The sequence below is a fragment of the Telmatherina bonti genome (genome assembly GCF_933228915.1).
Source record: "Telmatherina bonti genome assembly, chromosome: 5".
Taxonomy (NCBI): Eukaryota; Metazoa; Chordata; class Actinopteri; order Atheriniformes; family Telmatherinidae; genus Telmatherina; species Telmatherina bonti.
The window spans coordinates 36,962,549-36,983,255 of record NC_136623.1 but is presented as its reverse complement, the minus strand read 5'-3'; the positions used below and the strand labels follow the sequence as shown (position 1 = coordinate 36,983,255).

Genomic DNA, 20,707 nt, shown 5'->3' with positions numbered 1-20,707 from the left:
ACGGCCTATATCGCGGTATAAATTTAAGGTAGAAAAGTTAAATGAAAAAGCACATATATAATGTAATTTTTTGAGCATTTATTGTGCAGAAAACCAGACTCATAATGAAACTTTAAGTAAGAGAAGTTTTCTAAAAGACAAAAGGCAAAAACACATTCAGTAATCCAAAATAGTCTAAAACCTACCAAACACTAAATTTTCTCATCTTTAAGAAGACAAATATAAAATATAAGTTGCATATAAAACTAGCACAAGAACACTGAATGGGCTTTTGTTCTGTAGTGTAAAAGTGTTAATGAACCCTTCATTTCTCAAGTTGCAGCTGCAGATATTTTTAAAAGAAATAGACCCGCAGCAGGAGTCTGAGCAGCAGCTGAAGGCGGTGACCCTCGTCCAATCCTCGGCTGCAGAAACTAGCTCTAGGGATAAGGAACATCAGCTCCCCGGTTGGGAAAGGGGCCTGAGCTGGTGCACGAGGTTAAGTGGTTCCGTCTAAATACAGTTGGACTCACCTCGATGCATGGCTTGGCTTCTGGAAACAGTATTCTTGAGAAGGGCTGGATCTTTTTTCCATTCCTGAGGCACTGAGAAGATGTGAGCATATTCAGTGGTGCCTTTACACTGGGGGTCTACCTCGGTGGATGAGAGGGTAGCCTTCCTCCACCTTCAGGTAGCCTTCCTCCACCTTCAGGTGGGGGGAACACATCCTGACTGTTGCTTGTGCAACAAACAGCAGTTCAGAGTGCCCAACCCGGGGACTTGCTTGTTCTGCTAGGGGACTTCAATGCAAATGTGGGCGATGACAGTGAGACCTGGAGGGGTGTGATTGGGACGAAAGTTACCCCCCTGATCGGAGCCCAAGCAGTGTTTTGTTGTTGGACTTCTGTGCTCGTCACGGATTGTCTGTAACGAACACCATATGTGTGTCCATATGTGCACCTGGCACTCAAGGACACTCAAGTGTCACCAGGACACTCAAGGTCGTGATCTCCAGCTCTTGCTTGAACAGGTTGCTGCTAGGTGTGTAGCAGCTGGGATGGGAATCAGCGCCTCCAAACCTGAGACCATGGTCCTCACCTAGAAAGGAAGGAGTATCCTATCCAGGTCAGTGGTGAGGTCCTGCCTCAAGTAGAGGAGTTCAAGTATCTTGGGGCAGATTGGTGCAGCATCTGCAGTAATGCAGACTCTGCGATAGTCTGTTGTGGTGACGCAGGAACTGAGCCAGAACGCCAAAGCTCTCGATTTACAAAGTCAATCTACGTTCCTACCCCCACGTGTGGTTATAAGCTGTGGGTAGTGACCAAAAGATCGAGAATGCGAGCTGGCCGAAATGAGTTTCCTCCACAGGGTGGCTGGGCTCTCCCTTAAGAGATAGGGGTAAAACTTGAGCCCCTCTCATCTGAGAGGGGCTCAGAGTAGAGCTGCTGCTCCTCTGTGTTAAGAGGAGCCAGTTGAGGTGGCTCGGGCATCTGATTAGGATACCCCTGGACGCCTCCCTGGTGAGGTGTTCCAGGCACATCCTTGCAGGAGGAGACCCTGGAGAGGACCCAGGAGACGCTGGAAGGAAACATATCTCTCGACTGGCCTGGGAACGCTTTGGGATCCCCCAACAGAGCTGGCAAATGTGCCGGGGGGGGGGGGGGGGGGGGGGGGGTCTAAGCCTCTCTCCTTAGGCAGCTGCCCATGTGACCTGACCTCGGATAAGCAGTAGAAAATGCATGGATGGACACCGACGGCACACACTGCATCTTTTTAGTTAAAAAAGTACAACTGGCCAGTTTCCAGTAATGTAATGCATCATGAGGATAAGTATTTTAACTCACGGTGGTCTTTCTCAGCTGTACAGTTTGAGCATTTCTGTGCTGTTAAAATACTTTCGGCTCAGTGGTTCGTAACATGAACCAGTGGGTTTAATCAACTTATTAAACCTGCTGCGCTCAACTGCAGAGAAAGGGACCGTACACAAGTACGATATGTAAAGATGTGTTCACGACAATTACAGTATGTCACTCCATCGTTGCTCTTTCGGTCTTAAGATGGACTTATAACATCTCACTTTTTAAAGTCAGAGTGCACATCATACGTTGCACACACTTTACCACCTTCTCCTGTCCAGCTCTGTCTGTGTTGCAGCCATGTTGAGGCAGGTGTTTTTACATAACCAACAATATAATAGTAGAATGAATCTCTACCGCAGGCTGATTTTATTTAGTTTCTACTGTCTAATACATATACTGCGCATCCCTAATGTGAAAATACATTTATTTAATCTTTTTCTGTTAAAATCTCTGCTGAAATCCTCCAGCCTGCCGTCTGTTTTCACCAAACTGAAGGAGAACATTTCTGGTAGGATTTCTATTCCATTAATTAAAAGACATGGTGGATTTGCAGAAGATGAAAATAACCATCCATAAGAACTGGTATTATTAATTTGCCTGAATTTGTAAAATTAGGTCAATCCTATGTGGGTGGTCTTAAGATGATGTGACTCATCACACACTGATCAGGCACACCGTAATGGCAGGTCTTATCTGTAAAAGCCAGAGCAGAGTGGATAGGAGGTAATCTCTCAGGTTCTTGAGATGTGGAAGACGAATGCCAAGAACAACGTTGACACTGATACCCTTCTTTGTTGTGGTCATGGAAGTATTTTAAAATGAGGAGCCCAGAGTTAAAGATTCAGGCGCAACACATTCTGCAGTGGATGCTTCTGATAACCGGAAAAGACCTGGTGGTAACCAGAACCTCCCGTCCAGGAACTATTTGTTTAATTTTAATTTATGTCATTTTAAAAGTCATTTTAATTTATAATTATTCAACTATTATTTTATGATGGTACAAAATGATCATGAAACTAATCAGTTCAGTTTTTTTTTTTTTGGTGGCACTGGTGTGTTCCTGTTATGGACATGACAAGATGGACATGACGTTCCCAGGTGGATGTGACGTCCCCGTGATGGCCATGATTTCCTTGTGATGGACAGGACTCCTCCATAATAGGATTTGTCTCATCAGATTATGTCCTATTCTAATAGGATTCTATCTCATTTAGACTGCAATGCAACTTTTTAACAGCCACCAGTATGGTTTTCACAAAAATCATTTCACTTATATAGCTTTTCTTCATCTGGTTAACAAGTTACAACTGCTCCTAAAAATAATTAATTTACTTATAGTATTTTCTTAGAATTTTCAAAAGCTTTTGATTCTGTAAATCACTAAATGCGATTAGCTAAATTACATAAATATGGCTTCAGGAGTGTTTCATTTAAATGGTTATTAAATTATGTTTCCAATAGAATTCAGTTTGTTTCTGTTAAAGGTTGCTTTTCAATCAGAGCTAAATTACATAATGGGGTTCCACAGGGGTCCATTCTATTGTTCCTTATTTATATAAATGACTTATTTAATGTTACAAATGTGCTTTCACCAATCATGTTTGCGGATGACACCACCCTAGTTCTGTCTTACTCAAACTTAAACACATTGATTGAGAATACAAATGCAGGTTTGGTTGGTTCAAACTGAACAAATTATCTCTAAATATAAAAAATGTAATTGCATTATTTTAGTGTCAAAAAGTTACACAGTAAAGATTTGATTCGGATTAAAATAAAATCCACTGAGCTCCACCGGGTATCAACTGCAACATTCCTGAGTTTTCATTGATGAGAGTTTGAGCTACAGAGAGCATGTTGATTATGTTAGGAAGAAGATCAATAAATCCATCCGGAAAATAAGGAGGGTTAGTCCTTTTGTTACAACAAAATGTTTTCTTACTTTGTACAACAGCATCCATATCTTAGCTATAGCAACTCGATCTGGGGGAGAATTTGGTGGGTGTCAATCATCCATCCCGACGCTCACCGCCCCCCTCTCAGATCCACCTCTTTCCTCATTTTAGTATTTTCTGGGAGAGACGACACACATGGCGCTGCCAAGAAGGCAACGGTGGGAACTGCCCAATAAGCTCTTCAGAAACCTACTGGTGACATCACTGACGCATGCTTTATATACAGGCTATTGCTGATACCGATACAAGTCCTGAAAATGCTTCAAAATCCTTCTAAAAGTAACAGAACAGGATCAGCGAATATTTCTGCCTAAACACCATCCCTTACCTTGGACTTTGAAACGAAACCATTATTCTTTTTTTCTTCCCAACTCATGCAAGAAGTCACTGTTGTGACAGTGTCATTTAGCATTAGCATTACTTTAGCAATATGGTGTCATTACTCTTCAGAAAAATCCCTCTAACAAAACAGCGGCATGGCTAATATGCAGAGCTGACGTTTTCTAGAGGTGGAACGAATGAGTTTGTGGCCTTAAAGAAAAGCACGATGAACTTAGGAGGCAAAAAAACAATGGAAAATGCTTTTTAACAAACATCAAAGTTCATAATAAATATAATTTATTTTAATTATGAATTTAATAGACCTCTGATTAAGATAGCATTGTATCAGAATGCTAGTTATGCTGATGCAGAAACTCCAGGTATAGGAATCAGTCTCAGGCAGAAAAAATCGTTATGGAGGATCTCTAGATGTGACCTGGCAAGGCCTCAAGGACAACTGCAAGCAGAGGAAGCCAGAAGCAGAAGAAGGGAAGTTTTTCAACCATGTGGTTGTCTCACCTGATGGGTAGCCAGTCCTGTCATTTGGGGTGGAGAGAAGAGAGTCAACGATGGCCGCTCTGTGCTGCAGGAGGGTGGATATCATCTCCAGCCCCTCTGGACCCAGCAGTTCAAACAGCTGGAGGAAGGTAGCAAGAGAAGGGAGGGTTACAATCAGATACCACACACATCAATACATGTATACACATACTGTGGCTCACCACCACCACCACCACCACCCTCCCCCCGTACACTTCTACTGCCAAGGCTGAACACCTGGTAATTACCATCCGCCTGGTACAGAATATGCTCCGCCGCTTAGCCTCCCAAACATGGCCACCTGGCACTTAGCGACCAGCAGAAAAACAACAACAAACCCTGCACAGAGCAGCAGCACGAAATTAAATACATATCAGATAAAAAAAAGCTCCACAAACAATCATCAACAGAAGTGAGATTAAAGTAGAAGTGATGATGGTCTTTGCTTTCTAACCAGACGCCAGTGGAGGTGAAGGACAACCTGGAAAACAAAGCTGTTTTCTTTAAGGATTGCTTGTGAGGCATGTGTGCTCTTTCAGACCACCCTCCCTCGGGAGAGAAATAGTCAGCACAGTGGGAAACTTTGATGTGGAGTTACTCATCTTCTTTGTGTTTTTGTTCTGTGGTCCCTTTAATATCTGCACAACTTTTATCTGGCCCTGTGTGTTTTATTAGAGCTGAGGGTAGTGTATGCTGGGAGTAGACGAGGAGGAGGAGAGGTGAGGCAAGGTTTCTCTTTTTTCCCTTCTTTTATAAACTTTCATGGATTCTGCCCTTGGAGTTGACTGATTAGGTGTGAATCCTGCAGGGACAGAGAAGCAGTCCTTCTGGTTCGGATGGATTCTGTGCAGGTGTCGTCCCACAGGCAAGCCTCTACTCTAATAACTTCACATCTGCAAGGATACAGGTCAGGGGAGCAAATATCTGTGTCCTCTACTACACTTCCATTCAGCCTTACCTTCTCAATATTTCCACCTCTATATGAAGAAGCAAAAGTAATATTGGAATTAAGTCCCCTCTAGGCAGTGATGTGACTTCAGGAGATGAAGTGAGGAAGATGTATGCACTTGTTACACATCTAGAGGAATTAACGTAACAACCATGACATCATTCATCAGCAACACCTGTTTAACGTCCTGTCAACACAAATATCTAATCAGCCAATCACATGGCAGCAACTTAACACATTTAGTCATGTAGATGTGATGAAGACGACCTGCTGAAGGTCAAACTGAGCATCAGAATGAGGAAAAAAGGAGATGTGATTTTAACATGGCATGTTGTTGGTCTGAGTATTTACTGGGATTTTCACACACAACCCTCTCCAGTGTTTACAGAGGTCTGAAGAAGAGGAAATATCTAGATGTTGATGATGTCAGAGGTCAGAGCAGGATGGACAGACTGGTTGGAGATGATAGAAGGACAACAAAAAGTCACTGGTTCCAACAAAAATATGTCACCATTCTAGATGTTACTGGTATGATTATCAGGACAAAAATGATCAGATTATCTGCATTTATTTATTTCCTAACAGTACAAATAGGTAAAATAGCATCAACACTCCTTGTTAATATCTATCTTTGGACATAAAAGATATAACAAAGTAAAGTAACTAACCTCATTCCAGCTTAATCTCCTCTGCTGTGTGCAGAATAAATAAGTCCTACATATTGAATTTCTCTTGTAGAAAACAACTGGAAAAGCCTGGAAAAGACCTGGACCTGGGAGGCGCTGCTCCACCAGAGCTGCTACAGCCTGAAGCTGTCGTCATGATCAACAGCTGTCTGTAAATAAAAGTCTCTCCGCTAAATGTCACATTGCAGGGTTACCGATGAGAAATAATAAAGACCAAGTTCTTTCCATTTTTAGCTTTAATGGTGCTGAGTGCAAAGCCTTTAAACTTCAGAGTTGACTGTGGAGTCACACAGAGGTGAATGCATGGAGAGCCTGCAGGTGTACTCCTACTCTCACATCTAAAGATGTCAGTGGGAGAGCTCGATCCAAAATGTCATCTACGTGAGGAACATTGGAACCAACTGTAAGCAGCTGAAACTTTACAATCCAGGCTCTGTGGTCAATGGTTAGAAGGGAGGAAATCACAGAGAATGAGAGAGAGGGGGAGAAAGACCACTTTCCAAATGAAAAGATAAAAGCCTGGCATATCCAAGAGACGGTAGAAACACGAATGGACAGACTGATGGAAGGCCTTCCTGAAAAAAGAAGGTGTCCATTATCAGGAATTAATGTGGACAACTTGAAACATCTGCAGAGTGCATTATTCCCTTATTACTGACACTTTGAAGGGATTTATTCAGCTCACAATGTGGCTACTCGCCACAGAAAACGCAAGTTAAGCCTTTTCATTTACATTTGACTCATTTTTGCAATTAATAGAAAACCTTTGTCATGTTTTAGACGAGTGGTTCCCAAACATTTCCATCAGGACTCTCATGTCAAGCCCCTGCCATCCCACCACTACATGCTCCCCAATATTTACATGAAAGATAAGAACAAATGTGCCACAACATCGTCTTTAGTTGGCTGGCTGCTCCTTCAGTTAGAAGCACATGACTGGCTCTGCAATCACGTGAGCTTTGTTGGCCAGGAAACTCTGCACACTGCTGTATGTGAGGTGAGTTGAGTATCTGATGAGACAGAGGCTGTTTTAGCAAAACGACTCTGCTGTTTACTACAGCTGAGTAGTTTATTTCTGAAGAAATCTGTTGTTTATTTTTTCCATTGGTACTTTCACAGATTCGTGCAACAGCAGAAAAACTCCATCTTTTATTTGGCTCAGCTGTGTCCACCCTCTGCCAGACTGGAGCTTAGCGGATGTAGGAATTACATTTGAATCATAAAACTCACAGAAACTGCTTTAAAAGTAAATTTTAGTGGTCTCATTTATTTTTCCAGAGACTGTAGTTTATTTTATTTTAGCTGCTGTGACAAACCATTTTCCTCATAGCGTTGATAAAGGACATTTCCTCAGTTTTATTGTAATTCATTCAGGGACAGCAACAGACACACTGTTGCCACTGGGAATCCATTCTCTGAGGTCCCTAGATGTCTCGACACCGCGAACATGAAGATCAACCTGATTATTGGGGATATATTTGACATTTATTTTGGGCTTTTCTGAAAATATGCACAGGAATTAGGGGGTTTCAACATTTGCCATCTCTGGGTTTAGCATGTTAACCCTCAGTAAGAAGGAGGGCTTCCCACAGAGTCAGAGGACGCAACTTGTGTTGGATAATCTCAACCATCTCCCTGGAGACAAACATGCGAGGTAAAAAAAAAAAACAGCTCTTCCATGCTTTAGCATATCCGTTTTACACAAGCAGGAACCTCCGGCAGTTAAAAGTGACATAAAACTGCAGTTCCCCCTTCATCCACTAGGGGCTCCAAAACAGAGCAAATCCCCATAGACTCCCATGTTAAAAAGACCAACTTCACAGCAGGAATAAACATGTTTACAGCAGAAACAAACTTGTTTACAGCCTGGTTCAAAAATCCATGTTAGGTTTAATAATTCTGGTTTACCTTCATGACAACTGTGGGGGGGGGGGTGAATTTTTTTCTAACTCGCCCGTTTAAAATGTAATTTAATCTTGAAGTTCGGCGTATTTAGGGGCGTGTCCTTTTGATTGACAGGTACCGATCTTCCACTTCAAGTCAGAAGAACGTAGAACAACCGCGGTCTTTAGCCGGTTAACAACGTGACATAGCTTTAGCCCGTTTACCTCTGTTAGCTGGTTAGCTCCTGTTAGCTCCAGGTTAGCTTGGTTAGCTCTTAGCTACAGGCAGCTCGGAGTTTGCTCGATGTCAATCATCCACCATGACGCTCGCAATCCCCCTCTCAGCTCCACCTCTTTGCCCATATTTGTATTTTCCGGGTGAGACAACGCGCATGCCCCTGCCAAGATGGTGATGGTAGGAACCGCCCACCGAGTTTCAATTCAGCTCTTCAGAAACCTACGGGTGATGTCACGGAGGCTCTGCCCATCTTTTATATACAGTCTATGGTTTTACATCAGCAGTTGCCATCATTTGGTGTTTACAGCAGGACGCATACACTCATTTTCCTGGACAAGCCTTCCTGTCTGACGTTGGGGAGCCATGGAGGTGGTTCAAGCTAATCTGGCACACAAACAGACATTTGACTAAAACCATTTAGAAGTTGTGTGTTATCTGAAACTACAGGCCAGTCTGGAGAAATAACAGATCCTGATTGGCTGTAGAGGGCTCATTATTTGGTGATTAAGGGCATTATTGAGTTGTTTGTCCATCATTTCCATAACGTGATTATCCCTCTTGAGATGGGCATTCTGCAGCCAATCAGAATTGAATATCTGACAAGATCACAGATCTTGTAACTAAAAAACTGTTGAGTGCGACAGACTTTTTTTGTTAGTAACACCGCCAACGTCTAACATTTCTCAATCTGGGTAAAGAGCTTTATTTATCTCTCTGAATGCATATCTGTGTATTCTGAGATGCTCCTTACCCGACCTGTCACTGTGATTAAAACCCCATAGAAGAAGCAGGTCTTTGCTTATGATGGACGCTGATCCATAATTGTTTGAAATTCATACGGGTGCACATTAGAGCACCAAATTCGCAAAGAACGGCACAGACAAGAAGCTCATAAACTGGTGGAAGTTGCTCTTATGTAGTTTTTCTGTTATCCTCACTAATTTAGGAGCTTTTCATCATATCGGACCAATAAAGTTACTTTTAAAACCCACCTGGAAAAGGCAGCAGAGCAAAATCAACCAGAAAAGCTAGATTAGCGAAGCCATCTCTTACATTAGGTCATTTTGAGTTCAAGGAGACTCAGCTAAAGACTTTGATATATAATATGTGCATTTATGTAAAAATGATGTTGTTAAAAAAAAAAAAAAAAAAACTGATACTGACAATTTCCGATATTGTACTTTAATGTCGATATCGGCCGATAATAACGAACATCTCTAAAATAAATCCAACATTTCACACCTCTTAAAAAACTGAAAGAGCTGCATCTGCTTGTGATGAAGCGTTACTTATTAACAACAACAGCATATAGAAAGAAGAATACTGTTCACAATTCATTAGTAATATACTGGCTAATAGACATCACCAGGAAACGAAATCAGCTGCCATCAAACCCACTTTGTGTTTGTGCTGCAGCTGGAGATGTCCTGGAGAGGACCAGCAGAAAATAAATAGGCCCATTAATCGTGGTTGACAATACAACTAACAAGAGAGGCTGTTGTGTATTTAAAAACAACAGAAGTCCTGGATGCTTCTGGAAAACCTGTTATGTAGTACAGCTAGAAATGACCCACCTTTCACAAAAATCAAGTCCAAGTAGCTAATTATCAGGAAAAGAATAAATGTAAATTCAGACAAGGAAGCTTACCCAGAAGCCGCTCATCCTCAGGAGCCACTTCAGTTTAAAACGTTCGGTTACATTTAGTAAATGTTTAAAATGTGTCTAAATGTTTAGGCGCTCAAGTGCAACAAATGCTAAAAGTTAGTCAGGAGCCATGAAGTGCCAACAATGTACAACCTAACCGTAATCTTTTTTTCACAGCGAGTTTAGACACATTACAAACACACCTGTAAAAAGTAGTTCCAGAAGCTTACCGCCTTTAAACAACAGTCTGTAATGTCTGCGGAACGAGGAGACCATGCATACAGAGATTCCTCCAGAAGCTTTTGAGAATATTTTACACTGTAGATGTTGGGATCTTTAGTCATCACAATTTTATGTTGCAGAACATTTTTCTAACATTTTTCCACAATTTGCAGCTGTAGTTTGTCTCAGATTGGTGAACTGAATTGTTCCTTTTATACCCAGTGAAGCCACTGAGCTAACAGGTCACGCTGCTGGTAAATTTACATATTTAGTTATCTAATGCTCCTCTAGTTGTTTTTTTTATTACTTTTCCAGCCTTTTGCTGCTTCTGTTGCAACTTTTAACAGCGTGTTGCTGCATCAGATTCACATTCATTCACTTTTCATTCACTCATTTTCTGAAACCGCTGAGTGAAACGAAGGGTAGAGGAGAAGTTGGAGCCTTTTATACCCAGTCATGTCATTGAGGAGAAGTTGGAGCCTTTTATACCCAGTCATGTCATTGAGGAGAAGTTGGAGCCTTTTATACCCAGTCATGTCATTGAGGAGAAGTTGGAGCCTTTTATACCCAGTCATGTCATTGAGGAGAAGTTGGAGCCTTTTATACCCAGTCATGTCATTGAGGAGAAGTTGGAGCCTTTTATACCCAGTCATGTCATTGAGGAGAAGTTGGAGCCTTTTATACCCAGTCATGTCATTGAGGAGAAGTTGGAGCCTTTTATACCCAGTCATGTCATTGAGGAGAAATTGGAGCCAATCACAGCAGGCTTTTGGTTGAAAAGCAGGGTACAGATTCACAATGTGCAAAAATTTCCATGAAATGATAAAATGTCTCAGTTTCATCATCTGATATGTTGTTCACCTTCTAGTAGGTAGAAAACATGTCGTGATGAGATTTAGAAATTATTGTTTTCTGGGTTTTTTTTTTTCATTCAAAAGCAAAAAATTTTTTTTAAAGCAAATCTGACCAAAATGAAGAAAAAGGGACTGAAGAGAGCAGAATGATGAAGAGTTTTTATGAAGTGCAGAAGCCCTTCTACTCATTCTGAATATCTCCGTCCATTTGTCTGTTTTTATGGAATGAATATGATCTATGAACAAAGAAACGGGATGCGGGATGAAAACAAATTGGCCATTTGACCATTAACTCCTGTTTGCTGCTTTTCCAGAAAAGCTGGTAATGAAGTGGTAATTGGTGATCAATACGTGCAGAAAGCTGACAGAACAAGCCAACATCAGCTGAAGATATTGATCCTATGAGTTAATGAAGTGATGAAAAAGCTGCAGTTTGTAGACTGTAGATGTCTTTGTTTGAAGAAATATGTTTTGTTTCCTGGTGGATTGTGGACATCTCCAGAGCGGCACACCGTCCTGGTCGGGTTTGGTTTCTGACTCGGCAGTAAAACGCTGCGTCTCAGGGGAATGGTCGTACATAATCCTGACCGTGGTGTGGAGAGGATGTGGTCTAACTGTGATTCACATGAAGACTAACAGTAACTCTGTCTCTTCAGAACAAAGTCGGGGTTCCCATGCAGGGTTCGGTGGGTGCGGTCCTTCCGTTTGGACCTCCTGCTTCTCACTCTCGTCAACCTACGTCCTCCCCTCCCTTCTTAATGCAGCCATGCTGGATCAATACTCGATATTGCACACGAGGAAGTTGAGCTACACTGTCAATAACACAGGAACTTTAAGACTTCTTCAGACCTCTCTGCTTTTTGTTTTAGTTTCTTTCATTTAAAGAAACTGCAAATGTTTTCTCTTCTTGTTTGCATGTCAAGTTCTAGATATTTCCTGAAGATGTTTATTGGCCAGAAGAAGAAAACTGTGTGGGAGTTTAGAAGTGGGTCAACTGTCTGAAGTTAAAGGACACGGATCATTTGGCAAAACAGCTACAACTAGATGAAACCAGCATGAGGGTCAAATCCAAAGGGCCTGCTGTGGAAGGTCAAGGTTAGCAAATCAATAGGAGCTCCAACACTCAGAATTTACCATCGCAGGGGGTCAAAATAAATCCCACAGAATACCATTATCCAGCTCTGACTTCTCATTTTTACTCCGAATACTGAAAACAGCTCAGAGTTTTATCATAGACTCATTACAACAGCTGAAACTTTCTGTTCATCCATCCATCCATCCATGCATCCCTCCATCCATCCCTCCCTCCCTCCATCCATCCTCTGTTAGGGCTGCTCGATTATGACAAAAATTATGATCACGATTATTTTGACTGAAATTGAGATCTCGATTATTGAACACAATTATCCAGTATTTATAAACAGCGCTGCGCGTCGTGGTGTTCTAGACTCCGTGTCGTGCATTATAACCGTCTAATGGACGGTTCCAAATTGTTTAATCTGCTTTTACCGCTTATATAGGAACTATTTTACGTCGGCCTAGATGTACGTTTTATACCAAACAACCGCTGTCAGGCTGCAGCGCGTTTCTCTCATTCACCTGTTAAAAGACGGCTGATCTGAACCAGCTGGTTAACACGTTGCTATGGTAACGCCCCGTAACGGAGGGATATAACAGTGTCTAACTGACCGAACTATGTATAGGAAAATAATGCAGCCAGTTGTCACTGACAATGGTATAAACTATGTTTAGGTGAACTTCCACAACCTACTGCAGTTATTCTACATTGACCTGCAGCCGGAGCCGACTGAGACTGGCCGCCTGGGAGTGCTTTAGGACGGGAGAGGCTCCCGCTGCTCCTTCCTTACAGTAACTGCAGAACAATATGAGCCTTCAAGTCAGTCGCCAAAACACCTGAAAAGTCTCTAATAACTCCAGTAAAAGCTGCTAGATTTGTCGCTTTTAACAAAAAAAGTCTCCAGATTTAGCGAGAAAGTCTCCAAGTTGGCAACAGTGTCTGAATGAAAGCAAAGCGGCTGTGGGAGGAGTTTACAGCACAGCGCTGCAACGCCAGAGACGCTCGATACATGTAGCATTCAGGAGTTTCTCCATGCGGAGCCAAATCATTTACTGTAATATTGATAAGTGACGTGCACGCTGTAGCTGCCTGGAGGAAATCTGCAAATCGTTGCATGGAAGTTGTCTGGTTGCTAGGATAATCACTTAGAGCTGGAGAGAAGAGCATGAATGGAGTTATTTCTGCAATATAATACTACAACATGTGTTTACCAGAAGCCATCATGCTTTGCTTTAACATGGAAAATAAAACACGTCACGGCCCTTTAAATAAAACTCGTGGATTTTATGGAGCCTGGACGGTCGAACCCGTCTGCAAGCCAGCTGGCAGGCCATGTTCTCCACTCTTGTCTGAAACCTTCCTAAGTGTCCCAGAGTTAGTCCTGCAAGGCTGCAGAGTTTTAGGAAAAACCACGACTTGCATGTCATGCACCAGAACAATGCAACAGCGTGGACGACTGAAACAGTGCAAAATAAAACCAAATCCATGCAAAAATAAATGTATTCTTCTTTTTTTTCCAAGCTGAAACTAATAAAATGATTTCATGTCAATAAACAAGACTTTCTGTCTGATTTTTAGATGCATCCATGTAAGCTAGTTTTCATGCTCTCTTATTTATTTTTCTTGCACCTGTTCTGGTCAGATTTTTTTACAGTGTTTTATTATTAGGTGTGTAAATATTGTGCTTAAGGTGTATTTCTTCATTTCTCATTCCCTGCTTTTTATTTTCTTTCCCATCAGTTTGCGTTTGCTCGTCTCGGAGCGATGGAGTCACTCACCTCGTTCTGCAGTTCATCGTCGCTCCTGTGTGAAGCCAGCATCTCAAACAGCGACGTGCACAGCTCTTCTGCACTGGAAGAAATCACATTGCCTCCTTCCAGGTATTTTTCCACTTCACATCGGAGGATGGATCCATCTGTGGAGCTCACAGATCTTCCCGAGCTGGACACGTCTTCTTCCACAAACTTTTTCCCACTTTGCTGGTTGCTGAGGAAGTTGATGAAGTCTAACTGGTCTCTCTCATCATGGACACCAGACCCAGGGAGGTCCTCCAGAGGGTCAAGTGTGTAGCAATCATAGGAGAAGGCAATGTTACGCCCAAAAGACGACCCGCGTTGAGGGTTGTGACGAGAGCTCTGGGTCTGAATGAAGTCTTCGACTCTGGAGTCGCCTAGCGGAGCCACCAGCCGAGCCACAGAGGCGCAGCAGGATTCAGCCGCAGACGAGGGAAAGGGCCCAAACATCTGTTTGATGGCGCGCGTCTCCTCTGTCCCCACGTGGTCTTTGTTGTGGAAGGTCTCGAACAGAAAGACTGCAGCACTCTCAGTGGCCTCCTGACCATGTTCACCACCGACTGTTAAACACAAACACGTACATGACTCAGCAAAGGGACGAAAACACCTTTTCATGAGTTCTTCCATCATTTGTTGAGTCACAACTATACTCTCCGTCTCGTGGCGTCTTGGTGGATGGAATATGTATGGGGGGGGGGGGGGGGGGGCAAATCAAAAAACTAAAAAATCTGAATTTTGTTGCTTCAGTTTTAAAATCAATATTTCTGTTTCGAAAATCTATTTTTTCAAATAAACAAGAATAATCCATGATAACATTTTTTGTCATTTTTATTGATCTTTTTACTTGACTTCTTGGCCATTAAAGCAGCAGAATGATGTTCTGGCTCCTGTGTTTTTTTATCCTAATAGAAATGAAGGAAAATGACGAGCAGAAAAAGTTTTGTACAGGCTGCAGTCTAAAGCAAATTATTTCGCTGCAGCTTACAGAAGGATGAAGATACTCGGGAAATTAGCACCTTTTGTTACTTTAGTGTAAAGATCCTGAATCAAAGCGTCATTCCAAAAAATCGGAATGGAACTGTAGGGCGAGGTGTGTGTTGTCAGTGCTGGTCAACCAGGCTGGGTTTTAGCCGGCTGATTGTTTGCAAAGCTGCAAGTAGAAAATATATCATAACTCTGCAGTTTTCAGCAGAAAAATAAAATCTGACAACATAAACATAGAAATATCAATTAAACACTGAGTATATCATTAAACTTAGCTGTTCAATCAGACCCACAGGAGCCATGAAAACGTCTGCAGTCGGAGAAATACCTGCATCATTAGTTTCATTCAGGTAGCATGTGAAGCTGTGGGACATCTAAATGGACAAAACCACTGGGTTTTGTCTTTCACCAGAAAACATCTCACAACAAAAGACTGCTGTGTTTATAAAATATAGAGAAGAAAACCAGAATCAAATGATTTCCAAACCATCTTTCCTTCCCAGCAGAAGGTAAAACATGTCAGAAGATCAGACATTTTATCATCTGATGGAAAAATGAATCTGATGCAGCAAGGAGGCGATTTTACTGGTTTAACTGGGAACAGGTCAGAAACATGAAGTAAAAGGAGCATTTCAGAGAGGCAGAGTCTCTCAGATGGAAAGAGGAGCAGAGCTGATGCCACAGCCTGCCAACGTGATGCTTCACCTGACATCTGGGCAGGTTTTTTCTTTCCTTTCTTTGGTGATAAAGTTTCTCTAACTACAGTCTAATCACTGATTTATTACTAATACTTATCACTTATTTCATTTCCATCATACAAGCTGTCCATCTGTCCATCTCTACATGTGGTGCAGGCGAGGGAGCGTCTCGCCACGCCCACATGTTGGCTGGAAAAGGTGACTAAACATCGATCCATCTCATTCCCATGATGCTCGGCAGGACATACCGGAAAAAAGAGGAATTTTCTGGAATGTGAGGCAGAAAACAGACCAGGCTGTAAAATGTATAAATATTTTATCTGGTGGAGGCGGGATGGACATCAGCAGGAAGGCAGAGGAGGTGACAGATGCTGTCAACGTCTCGTCACACCACCGGATAGTTCCACAAGTCAGAAAGTCAGATGTTAAACTGCAGGAGGAGGGCATCACCGTCCACAGGAGGAGAGGAGGCACCAGGAGGGGGGGGGGGGGGTGGGGGGGGGGGGTGTCCACTTCCACCCTGATCAGCCTCCTGGTGGAGACCTTTACACGGCGACCATGACTGGAATTCATTCAGAGCTTTGTGTGGCAGCGTACCGTACGACTTATTGATCAGCTGTCAACTGGCTTCCATAACATGTACAACTACTTATTTTAGTGGTTGATGTTCTAAATAACATTTCTGTTGCAAATCCAGATTTTTTTCATGGCTGAGGATCAATATCAGGTTTGCCTTTTCTTCCTTTTTGTACATAATTTTATTTAAGGCTGCAGCATTTTATGTAAATGAGGCTCCAGGACTGCAGCTGGAATCCTGCATCCGGCCAGAAAGGGACGACGTTTCCAGCAACTGCTCTCCTCACCTCCCGGACGTTTACAGGCAGATGTTAAAGAAGAAGCATCATCCTGGAAGCACTTTTTACTGACATGTTGCTGCATCAGACTCACCATCAGCTCATATTTTCCATGAAATGAACAAATATCTCAGTTTCTGATTTGTGGTGTTTGTTATGATTGAGGTGAATTGTTCACCATTTCTCCCACTTTAAACTTCACTTCAACTGGTTCTAAAGAGATAATATTGATATTAATCCCTTGGTTTATGAATGCTTCGCAGTGACTGAAGACGAGCGCTCTACAACCAGAACACACTGGTCTCTTATTTTCCCACTAATGCATCAACTAGATTAGAATAAAAGATGACAATGGATTTGAGGCGGAGGAGTTAATTACCAATCTGTCTGGCTGCCAGAAGGAGGCTCTTCAGTTCCTGACTGGCAGCTTGCTGTTCAGCTTTGTCCCGATGCTCCGTGCAGAAATGGACGATCTTCTGCCACGTCAGGCCCTCTCTGGCAAACTGCTGCTGCCTCTTCAGACGCTTCGCCTGCCATGAGTCACAGTAAGAAATGCAATTATGTTCCAGCGCCGATCAGAGTGCTGCTGCAGGTGTTCCTGAGCGGCTGAACACGCTGGATGACAGCAGCTCATTGGTACAGCCATCAGCCGGGACATTAAAACCACTGACAGCTGAATTAACGCTGTTCTGCAGGGAAAACCTGCATCCTCACATGGACTCAAACCTGCAGTCTGTCACCTACTTCCACAATGCACCGATGACCCCATGGCATTGGAGAAAAGCAGGCTCAGTCCACAAAGACCCCCCCACCCACAGGGTCCACACACTCTCAGATCAACACCTAAGAAAACAACATCACACATTTCTAATAGGACTAAACCCCCCCACCCATCCCCTAACAGGCCAGACATGCCCGTTTTGTACAAGCCAGTGTTAATAGCCTCAGATTCTTCTTTTTCCCAGCCTTCCTCATTAGAGCAGTGGGGTATTAAATCCATACAGGTCAGGAGAAGCATTAACACAGTGACTCCATTACAATCAGCAGCTCCGTCTCTTCTAAAAGCAAGCATTTCAACACAAGCCAGGAGATAATCTCTGAGTGACTGAGGCCGTCTTTTCCCTACAGAAGCACTTTTTTCTGCTGAGAGGATCTGATGAGAGCTGAGCCAGGTGAAAGCAGGGCTCCGTATATTCATCCTGATTTCAATTTCAGCTGTCAGAATTCAGGGAGAAGATTGCTGATGGATGGTTACAGCAGCAGGGACCATCATTTAGCATCTTTAATGACAGACGGACAGATGCAACCCACTGGTACGCCACAAAATGGACAAAGACAGAATGTGAAGGGGAAAGCATGAACCAGGTGTTTGTTGCATGTTGATGAAAAGGATGGTTGGGGAAGTGGTGAAGGTCCTGAGTCCCAGGAGAACTTCTGGTCACATCAGCAGGGCTTTGGCGCCATGCTGGGAGAACCTGGCGGCTGTTTCTTTGTCTACAAAAACACATCTAGAACATACAAGAGAGAAACGTCCTCAGCACGATGAGCTGGGAGGAGAGGCGCTACGATGCAGAAACACGAACCAACAAGTCAGATCCAGACTGAGACGTTTCAGTCTGGAATTTCCTGAACTTAAAGGGTCATTCCGCAACATTTCCTGTTGTTTACTGCATTTCTAAATGCGTTTCTTTCTAAACAATAACTTCACCAATTTTTACCTGATTTTTCTCACAGTTTGGTTTGTTACAAAGAGGAGACATGTTATGATACAGATCACTGTAAAACACCAAAAACTACGAGCTGAAATATATTTTACGTATTATTATTTAAAAGACATAAGGTAGCTGCAATATACATAAATGTATGAATCAATACTAACATGTTTGATTGTTTATTGATGAATTTGGATTTATCTATTTTTATCTGGTCTAATAAATTATTATTCCTCCTGGTGCCTCCTCTCCTCCTGAAATGTAATTCCACACGATCTGCTTTCAATATTTCGCTGGTTATTGCAACTGCATGCTGAACAAAATACGCGAATAGTTGCTGCTTTCTCTTGACTACGGTTGACTCTTTCCTTTATTTACATTTATTAATTTATCAATATAGAGATACAGCTGTACAAAGTCTGAAATAAAGTGTTGTATCAAAACTGTACAATTCAGAAGTTACCCAGAAAAACACTCAGAGAGCGTAAACCTCGGCCAAGGTCTTAAAAAGTTCCTGGATCCAAACGGTGATCTGGATCACCACCAAAAGTAAATCCGTTCTTCCTTTTCACATTTCCAACAAGTCCAGAAAATTTCATGAAAACCCATCCAGAACTTTGTAAGTTATCATGAACACAAACCGATAAAGCCGGTAAAAACATGACCTCCATGGCGGAGGTTAAACTCTCTTTGTGAAGCATCAATATCATATTTGTCCATAAAAACCTCATAGGAGTAAAATTTATCATTTGCATTTAGTAGATTATTCACTGTGTTAACATTATTTATAAACCAGTTATGTAAAAAAGTCTTTTGTTTGTGTGTAATTGTGTGTTGCATATCTTCTATAAGTCTGTTGTGGAGAGTGCAGTCAGCTTTGCAGCATCTGCTGGGGTAGTAGCATCAGAACCAGAGACTTGAAGAGAATCAACAAACTGATCCAGAAAGCTGCTTCTGTGTTTGGAGTAACTCTGGAGCCGCTGGAGCTGATTGTCCAAAGAAGAATGCTGCACAAGCTGATGAAGATGATGGAGGATTCTTCACACCCTCTCCACAACACAGTGATGAAACAACAAAGTGTGTTCAGTGAGAGGCTTCTTCAGGTCCGATGTAAGACTGAAAGATACAGATCATTCCTGCCAGCAGCCATCAGCCTCCGGAACAAGACCTCCTCTAGTTAATTAATATCTACTACAATATTGAATTTCCCTTTGGGGATTAATAAAGTATTTTTCATTTCATTCATAATAATTCCAAATGGACGTTTACATGAAACACGGCTCTAGAGGCTTCAGGCTCTATTTCAAGCTTGCATTTCCTAAACAAAGATTGCATTTAGATGTCTGGGAGAGTTCAGCCGGCTGCAGACATGTCTCCCACTGTAGCATGTTTCTGTTCGAGGGTTCATCAACATGTCTTAGGTGGGAAAACTGAACCATTTCCTAATCAGTTATCACATTTTCTGCAGATGTGCAGGCTGCCACGTTCATTTTATGTGTGTGCATGGGATCATTAAAGTACACATGTTCTCAGATGTTTTCCATGCGAGTAATGATACAGTAAATGCTTCAGATATGTATTATACATATGTACTGCTGTGAACTTTTAATCCCCATTCAACTGGAATGTTTCCCAGTCTTTTATTAAATTTAAGGGGCAGACAATCTGATGAGTGAGGTCAAAGGTCACAGGAGTGCCAGTCTGGATTGCTTCTAATAAAAAAACTATGAATCCTGAGTTGACGTGCTGCATACTGGCCTGCTTTACATAAAACCTTTACTAGTACTGTATCATCTGGTCTCACCTTTAGATCATAGAGCTGATCAGTCACGTCATCCCTCTTGCTGACGTTGGAGAAGGAGCGAAGAGCACCTGTGAGTCGCGGAGGAGACATGGTTGTCCTGGTTCTCCTTCAATACAAAATGGACATAAATATGAGGATATATTTCCCTGATATTGTGCTTTCACTTGAACTGGTCATCACTAGAAAAGCTCGTCTTTATATACAGTTTAAACTCCATTTAAAAACACTGTTATGTTAAAAGCTGCCCATTTAAACAAGAATCACTTAGAATGGGAAAGATTCAGGAACAGACATCACAGTTTAGTTTTACAGAAATCTGGGTTTTACTGATCCAAATAAAAACTTTACATCACCGTTTAGTCTTACAGAAATCTGGGTTATTCTGATCCAAATAAAACCTTTACATCACCGTTTAGTTTTACAGAAATCTGGGTTATACTGATCCAAATAAAACCTTTACATCACAGTTTAGTTTTACAGAAATCTGGGTTTTACTGATCCAAATAAAACCTTTACATCACAGTTTAGTTTTACAGAAATCTGGGTTATACTGATCCAAATAAAACCTTTACATCACAGTTTAGTTTTACAGAAATCTGGGTTTTACTGATCCAAATAAAAACTTTACATCACCGTTTAGTCTTACAGAAATCTGG

General features: G+C 42.1%; 1 protein-coding gene across 1 annotated transcript; it reads right to left on the bottom strand.

Moving 5' to 3' along the window:
• Positions 1–334: 334 nt before the first annotated feature.
• Positions 335–20,141, bottom strand: LOC306756451 (activating signal cointegrator 1 complex subunit 3-like; the record flags this gene model as incomplete). The annotated part of the gene is made up of 8 exons (XM_079241180.1): positions 335–465; positions 513–584; positions 634–717; positions 1,483–1,536; positions 4,634–4,751; positions 13,985–14,559; positions 16,915–17,065; positions 20,052–20,141. 8 exons carry the CDS (start codon positions 20,139–20,141, stop codon positions 335–337), a joined length of 1,275 nt encoding a protein of 424 aa, XP_079097306.1.
• Between the last annotated feature and the right edge of the window lie 566 nt (positions 20,142–20,707).